Below are 8,715 nucleotides of genomic sequence, written 5' to 3' on the forward strand. Positions count from 1 at the left end.
CCACCACCCTGTTGCATCCCTCTTGTTGTTGCCCCACGCCGCTTCCTAGTTGCCAACCACTGTACATCTACCTAACCCCCCCTCTTATCACCTGTCCTTATTGTTGTTGCCCCTTCCCTTGTCAGCTCTCGATAATCCAACCTTTCTTATCCGCTATTCTCTCTCCAACCGCAACACCACCACCTTTGATTCGTGCCCTACCATAATTGGTGTTTGTGTTGAGTGTCTATTCTTTCCTATTTTGGCGTGTGTTTCTTGTGACCCCTATTTACTTTCATAATAAAAGTTGTATTTCTCGTTGCCATTTGAGATTAACTCCGGTATCATTTGGTAATAGAGCTAGCCTAACCTTGGTTTTATCTTAGAGTTTCTAGCATCCTCCAGATCACCGTCCCAAAAATTTTCTTTTCCCTCCACCCCAAACACTTCCTTCCACATGCTTATACCAAAAACCATAACCACGACCACGATGAAACAATTGTCAGAATCTGATTAAGAATCTACCATGGATGACATACAACGTCTACTCGACCAAGTGTTACATAAGCTCGATGCCATTGAGGATATAACCCAGGGCGAGATCACCGTGGATCGTAACGGTGAATTCCATGAGAGAGAGCAAGATGAACATCTGAATCCCTTCTGTACGAATGATTCTAGTGGAGAAAAAGACATGCACAATGTTTTGGGGTAAAATATTACCGGAGATATAAAAATAAGATGTTTGTTAGAAGATATAGTGATGAGGCATTTGTTTGCGGTTACAAAGATGAGATGCCTACTTGAAACAAAGATGAGTTGTCTGTTAGAAGATATAGAGATGTATCTATTAGAAGGTAATGGAACCAAATTATTTTCTCAAGTGAATGTAGATTGTCGAGAGAAACTTTGAATACAAGGTGCTTGATGATAGAAGAGTGAAGCCCGCCGCCATTAAGCTGAAGAAGAATGTTTCTTTGTGGTGGGAGAACCTGAAAAGGGAGAGGTAGAGAGAATAACGGGACATAATCATTTTTTTGGGAGAAGATGATACGGAAGTTGCTAAACAGTACATACCCCGCATCACTGCCAATGAATTTTCTTGAAGATCCACTACTTGTAGCAGAAGGAGCTACCAATGGAGGAGTAAATGACAGAATTTATGCAATTTAAGTTGAGGTGTAACTCTAAAGAGACAGAGAAACACCATATCCAAGTATTTGGGAGGCCTGAAGCCCGCCATCAATAATGTAGTCCAGTTACAACTCTATTGGGCAATGATGGATGTGCAGACATTAGCATTGAAAGTGGAGAGACAACAGAACCAACGTCACACACAGCCACCCACAGTTAGAGACCTTATGAGGAGACGCCTCAGGGAGTGGAGCAGATTAGTAAGAATAGAACATAACCACTTAGAGTACGAGGAAGTTCGAGAAGAGTAGCACGCCCACTACCGCTCTAGGCTGAAAAATGCTTCAGATGCCACAAGTTTAAACATATCAGTTTTAGTTGTCTAATGAGCCAAGTTATGTCCTTCAGCGAGAAGGGTGTAGTGGAGGAAGTTAGTGACGAAGAAGCAACTAAAGATCAAAGTAAGGAGCACCATCTTCTATTGGATGAGAGTTATATGCTCGTGGTTTGGAGGGTCCTACAAATTAAGGATATGAAACAGCAGTAATGGCTTCTGCACAACATATTCTGCACATGTTGCACTGTGAAAGGAGGGGTATGCAGTTTTATCATTGATGGAGGGAGAAGTAAGAATGTGACATTTACACAGATTGTGGATAAATTGAACCTCGTGACTCAGAAGCATTCTTAACCATATCCTTGATGTAGTTGAAAATTAAGAACAAGGCCAACATTGCCAGGATGTGTTTTCTTGAGTTTTTAATTGGAAACCTACTGCAGAATCAAGTTTGGTCCGACATGGTGCCCATGAATGCTTATCAGTTTTGTTGGGGAGATCGTGGAAATTTGATCGTCGACCTTAGCATGACTAATTTGGGAACACCTACTCCTTCACCAAAGATGATAAGTGCATAGTCCTACATTCTATAGAGTCTGAGATTACATGCGCCCTTGCTAGGAGTGAAGTGTTGGCCAGGTCGTTATTGATGATGGTAGAAGATAGTTGGACAAAGGCGTCGACTCCACTCATGGGATAGTCACCACAAAGAGCATTTCAAGATATCATGATCGATACCTTATCGCTATGGCTGCCATCGTTAGAGGGAGTTCAGTCTATTCTCACTTCGGATTAGGTTGAGCCAACCTGGGGTTACTTTGGGAGGATTCCAAATTATCTACATGACACGCAAAGACAGTGCAATCGACGTTATGATCCAAGTGCTTATAGGACCACATTCAAAGATCCTTTAGCCCCGAGAGGCTACAACATCTCCATCACCTTTAACGTGCCGATAAAAGCTTCAGCAAATGAGTCAATAGATCTCCTAACCCAAGGAGACTGATGAAGGGCATCTTTGCCTCAGGCACGGCAGATGCCGCAATATTGCTCTGGATTGGTTAGATCTAGGCAAATGAGGGACTGACTTGTCCTTCCTAGCATGGAGATCTGGGCCCACTTTTCTTTGCCTTAAGCTTATACATATGTTAATTCATGTTTAGGTCAATTTTTATTCAATTTTTTGTGAGGACAGCCATTGTCGCTCAGGTTTTTCCTTCTAGGCTGTATCTAAAGGCAAGAAAGTGTTTTGATTTTAACTCATCTTGAGGTAGTGTTTTCCTACGTTATTCTGCTTTCCTGACCTTCATCCCAATTGCTTGCTACCATCCCCTATGGGAATTGTTTTGCCCGTTGCTGCCCCTTCCAGCCCTTTTGTTGTAGTCCCAATGCCACTTCCTAGCTGTCAACCATCCTCCAACAACTGAGCTATTCTCTTCCCCCCACCCTCTCCCCAATCACCTTACCCTGTTGTTGCCGCTCCACTTTTCACCTATCAACCATCCAATTCTCTATATGCACTATTCGCCCTCCAACTAGAGCTCCACCACCTTCAATTTGTTCCCTAGTTGGTGTTTGAGTTGAGTGTCTATTATTCTTTCCTATTTTGACATTTGTTTGTTGTAACTTATATTTGATTTCGTAATAAAATTTATATTTTTCATTGTTGTTTGTGATTAACTCTGGTATCACACAATGCACAGCTCATCACTCAAATGCTATAACAAGCAAATTGCCCATGCACGAGGATGAACTTTGAGTTGCACGAGAAACAATAAATTGTGTGAGGGATCAATACACAAAAAACTATTTTTAATACAAAGTTAATGTTGTTTTATTATCAAATCGATTTAATGAAAAAATCATTATGAATTTTATTTGCAGTTTTTTTTACCCTGAATTCCTTCAAAACCTCTTCAATTCGGGATTGTGAAGTCCCATCCAGAATAATCCCCATCCCATATGTCGCATTAAAAAAAAAAGAAGCATAAAATCTTGATTGGGCTTGTGGTCATCCCTTTACCATCCCCTCTAAAGCTAAAACCAATGAAGTTATTCAATCTAAAATTATGGTATTGTTACTATAAACTAAATAATTTGTGTCTAACAACTAACTTTAATCGAGAGTTCTCTCTTATCATCGAGAGGGTTAATTGACTATAGGGGTTGCTTTTGTAAGAAGTTTCAAACTAGATCATAAAATCCCCACAAAATGAGGTGAGAATCTTTAGCTGGTGTGTTATCGGGAGCCCACAAAGGACTTTTTATATGTAATAAATTAAGGTGTTTCAATTTGAGATTTTAGTTGCTTAAATTTTTGTGATTTTCACCAATTTTGTTTATTTATTAAGTTTTAACTAATACCAGTTTTATTTTATTTATCAGATTAACTACTTTGCCACCTGCTTTGGGTAGCTTGACCTCTCTTGCTCAACTCCATATTGCAAATAACATGCTAACATGCTTACCAGATGAACTTGGATGTCTGAATCAGCTTCAAATTTTCAATGCAGACTACAATAGGTAGCCATTTGATGCACAGCTAGTAGCTTAGTATACTCTATTATAACTATACATTTTTTCTTGATCAACAGAGTTCGATTTTTTTTTTCTATTTTATTTCACGTCTTCCGGGACTATTTACCTCATCTCGCAACTTGAAAATTACATCTTTGTTTTAATTGATGTACTTTTACCGATATTGGAATTTTATATGATTTTAAAGCCATAAAACTGGTTGAAGGAATAAAATTATTATGATGCTTTTACATACATACCACCCAATTCTTATATATTTATATATCTAACTCCTAAATTTATTTTTTATATTTATAACACTCAAATCTTTCGTATCACATCAAAATATTACCATTTCAACATTTAAAATGTGAAATTCACCTTTGAAAGCGTAGGTAAGGTGAAATTGAAGTGTTAGCCATGTAAAAATATAGGAACCGAGTGGTTTGTATGTAAATCTTCCTATTATTTTACCAAAATGACCGATTGGCTTGCTTTAGGGATAGAATCCATTCTCTTTAGTTGACTTCTCTTGTGACTCTTAGGATAAGCTCGTTGCCTGCAACAATTGGAAATTGTTCCTCGCTTGATGAGGTTCATCTTTTTTACTTGTTTTTATTCTCCCTTATTGAGTTGCAATTAATACAAGCAACAATTATCATGTAAGAGTCACAGCTAACAATGCTTTTTACTGTAATTGTGCAGATATCTATCTCAAATAATTTTTTGACCGAATTACCAGAAACAATTGAAGATTTAAAAAATCTGAAGGTCTGCTTCTTTTTACTGTTGCAACTTGCATATTTTCTTTAAGCAGAACAGGAATACAAATTATTCAGAACATTTAGTATTAAGTTTACATTTAATCAAGTATGCAATAACTATTTTGTAACTTGTGCTTTATTTTTTTATTTATTTTGATTAATGTTCATTTAGCCACACATCTTTCAACAATGTTCATACATTTGATTGCATGGATGCACTGTTTTACATACTGCTTTAATGCATCATCATAATGCGGTCTAGGTTTAGTGCTCGAGAAAATATATTTTCATTTTTTTTCTTGAGTTTATTTTTTATTATATTCTCTAGTTGATTATTATTTTTCATTTTTCCTGTTATATTATGTCCAGTAGTCTCAAGTTCATCTTGAAGCGTGTTAGAGCCCAGAGTACAGTAGCCGCTTATTTGTCTTATGGATAGTGCTCAGCCTGATTGTTTTTCCGCTTCCCTTTTTCCAATCTAAATTTTGTTGCTTAATGCTGGATTAGTATTTAATATCTAAGCCTACAAGATTTATAAGCTTCTAGAATTAGGATCAGCCAATGTATTTTAACTTATAGTCCCAATAATTAGAGTAGCAGTAGTAAAAAATTAGAGTAGCAGTATTAAAAATCCGATATTGTGTACATAGTCTTACTTTTAGGCAGTAATTTTTATTGGCAGCCAAACATAGTAGGCATTTCTTAAAGAAAGTTTCAAAAGGTTTCGAAGAACAAAAGCTACAAACAAGCTTGAAATGTGTCTGTACTTTTTCTTTGTGAGTACAAGAACTTTGAATTGGTGATGAGGAAGAGCATTTATAAATGTTGCGATTTGTATGTAATGTCGGGTCCTGTTTGTAAGTACAAGAAGTCTAGGGATTAATTTGTAAATGTTAAGCCCAAGCCACTAAAAAAATGGGTAAGTTTTGAGGAGCGATTAATACCTTATGGTATCAGAGTCTAACCCTAGTTTGGTGCTGCTCGATCATTAGGATCGGCACAACTCAATCAGTACAGACTTTGGCGACTAGAGTTCGCTATGAAGGCAACAGACGGGCTCACAACTCGCTGGGAAGGCAATTACGACATGCAATTAGCTGGAACGACAACCAACGGATTGCGACATGCGATCCAATCACGATTAGAGCTCTCTGGGAAGAACCAAACGAACGGAAGTCTGAATCTCGTGGGAAGTAATGGTCGGCTTCTTAGTGTATCGAGCAAGGCGTGAGGACTCCTGTGAAAGCTTTTTCAAAAATATCGTTGATGAACGAGTTCATGATGCTCATCGCCTTGCTTGAGATACAAATATCTTAGTGCAACTGCTTCAACTCCTATTGGAACTGAGAATGCAAGGACGGGACTGCTAAACGATGTGGAATTGCGGCTTCGGAGTTACGAGGGCCGTGGAGCAGGGCTTTGTTTCTGGAGTTCCACTCGACAACAGGGAGGCGAAGGATTGAAGTGGCTACAGTTTTTGCGTGTTGGAGAGAGGCATTGCTGCTTCTTGCGGGCTAAGGCAAAGCGGATTACACGGACTTGCAGGAAGGAAGCGCGTGTGATCTGTGTGCTCTAGAATTATCCTTGTGTTTAAGGATGTTAGGAGATGGAGATAGTACGAGAGGTAAAGGATTTAAACTTCTGGGGAAAATAGATCCTGAAGTTCTGAAGATCTTGGTTGAGCTCATACAGGGAGCTAGCATCTCGACAGGAGCCATTTACCGTATAATCTTGGCCGGCAACCACCCAAGTTGGCCGTCCACAATGAAGGAAGATTGTTGGCCGCCTCGGCCAGCCACCCCCAAACAATTGGCCATTTTGGTTAACCACCCAGCGCCAACAGTGAGATATAGAATAAATTACCCCTCTTCTCCCCTTTAAACAGGGGTATACATGTAACTTTTGCCCTCTTTTCTCTCTATAAATAGAGAACTCCTTGACATGTAAAAGAGGTCTCTTAGGCTCTATTTCTCCCCCTTATGTAGGGAGCTTACCCCCCTTCTCTCTCATTTGTATTCTCACTTGTGTGGAATGAAAAGGGCCGTCAAGCTCGAGGACCGCCCCTATTTGCCCCCCGACAGGGCAACCCTCTCTCTCTTTCTTCTTCCCCCAGAATCTGACTCTGTTCCTTTGGCGGGGGGACAGATTTAGATTCAACAGATATATAAATACAAGGAATTGAGTGTTATTTATGTAAATCTTCCTAAATATTTTGCCGCGGATTTAAATATCTATCTTCAACAGCATTCATGATAGAGATCCAAATTCCCATTTTCTACTTTTTCTTGAGAGGAATGGAATTCCATGGGCATTATTCTGAGGTTCCTAACCAGCAATCGATTATCATCCTCTCGCTATACCAATGTAGCCGCACCAATTTAATAAGCTATGTATTCTTATTAATCATGCAATTTTGATCATCACCTATAAGTAATTGCTCTCGGGCGATATATGATATTGAATATCTAGCATGAAACTCCATCACATTAATGCTAGGTATAAAATCTCTGTAAAGATTCTTCTTAGAATCTCTACCTTTAAACTGCTTTTCTAACTCGATTCGACTTACCATTTGTTAAAAGAGTTTGATGGGCTCATTTTTTAACAGATTATTAAGAGATTAAGGGTCTGTTTGGGGCAGCTTATAAGTGCGGGCGGCGTTTTCAAACTCCGCCGTACAGTTTGGTTTGCGCGTTTTGCCAGCTTATCTGAAACTGCATTTGGGTTTTTACACCAAACGCAGGCCACAGGTCGACCCCCGCGACCGGCCCGCAGACCGCGTTTCAGGATAAACAGCTTATCCTGAAACTCACAAGCTGTCCCAAACGGACCCTAAGTGATATCTAGCTTCTCTTCATCACTCAATTCTTTGACTTGATGCCTTTATCTTTTAAAGCCTTGATATTATATCACTTTTTGTTATGTGGAAACAAAGAAATTCACACACTAACAATCAAACACAAACAATTTATGTGGTTTGGTGTTGAATTGATTTGATTCGTCTACGTCTACGGGGAGGGAGATTTCACTAGCACCGGATGGGGAAAAAAAAAAACGGTTTGGAGTAACAATTTCTTTACTAAGCCATAAGTCTCTTTTATAGAGGAGGGTCAGGGCATACAAGTAAATAATGCCAAAATACCAAATTGCCCCTTATAAAAAAACCCATAAAATACAACTCTTTTCACATTGGAAACAACATAAGGCTTCTTCGTTAACCTTCAAAAACATTACTCTAGAGAAGTGATGCTAGTGGGGACAAGGTTGTATTGCTTGGCAATTTCTTCTTTTTGTTGTGAAATTAGCGGAATAAAAACAGGAATCGACACAAATCAGAAGAAGAACACAGAGATTTAACGAGGTTCGGCAAAGAATTGCCTACGTCCTCGGGAGCGAGCGGCGGTTTCACTATTTCAGAGAAGTTCAAGATACATCCCATAGGTTTTCACATATAAATAGACATATACTAACCCTCGGATAAAATTACAATCACGCCCTCGCTCCTCCCAACCCCCTTTATTCCAAGAGACACTCCTTTTCACCAGGAGACACGCCTCTTCAAAAGAAACTCCAACTCCCTAGATATGAGCCATATCTAACAATTCTCCACCTTGGCGAATATCCAACACCTTAGGAGATATGCATCACCCGGTATATGCGCCTACCAAACAAATCTCCACCTTAGTGAATATTCAGCCCCTTTAGAAGAAAAAATCTCATGGAGTCTCTTTATACCAAAGTGGGTTGGGCAACCAAACCATCTAACCTGGCTTGGTCAAAGTTCCTGTTGCATTTTCACCATATGATTCAACAGAGCGATCTCCACCTGCAACTGTACTCCCTATCAGTTTATAGATGTTACCTACAGTGATCTTCCCTTTCATCACAGTCAGTGCACCCTTAACAATTTCGATGGTTTCCCTATCCTCATCTGCCTTAGGAATGAAACCATTTCTGTGTAGAGTGCCCAAGGAAATCAAATTC

At 39.3% G+C, this 8,715-nt stretch overlaps 1 protein-coding gene across 2 annotated transcripts in view; it reads left to right on the top strand.

The window, feature by feature from the left end:
- LOC110028347 (LRR repeats and ubiquitin-like domain-containing protein At2g30105) overlaps positions 1-8,715 on the top strand; it is a 60,228-nt gene that overhangs the window by 46,601 nt on the left and 4,912 nt on the right. For both annotated transcript variants that reach the window (XM_020730166.1, XM_020730164.1), the window contains exons 7-9: positions 3,836-3,973; positions 4,513-4,561; positions 4,673-4,738. In XM_020730166.1, coding sequence (XP_020585825.1) covers positions 3,836-3,973; positions 4,513-4,561; positions 4,673-4,738 — 253 coding nt within the window. The remainder of the gene's footprint in view (positions 1-3,835; positions 3,974-4,512; positions 4,562-4,672; positions 4,739-8,715) is intronic.

Source organism: Phalaenopsis equestris, unplaced genomic scaffold (assembly GCF_001263595.1).
Source record: "Phalaenopsis equestris unplaced genomic scaffold, ASM126359v1 Scaffold000511, whole genome shotgun sequence".
Classification (NCBI taxonomy): Eukaryota; Viridiplantae; Streptophyta; class Magnoliopsida; order Asparagales; family Orchidaceae; genus Phalaenopsis; species Phalaenopsis equestris.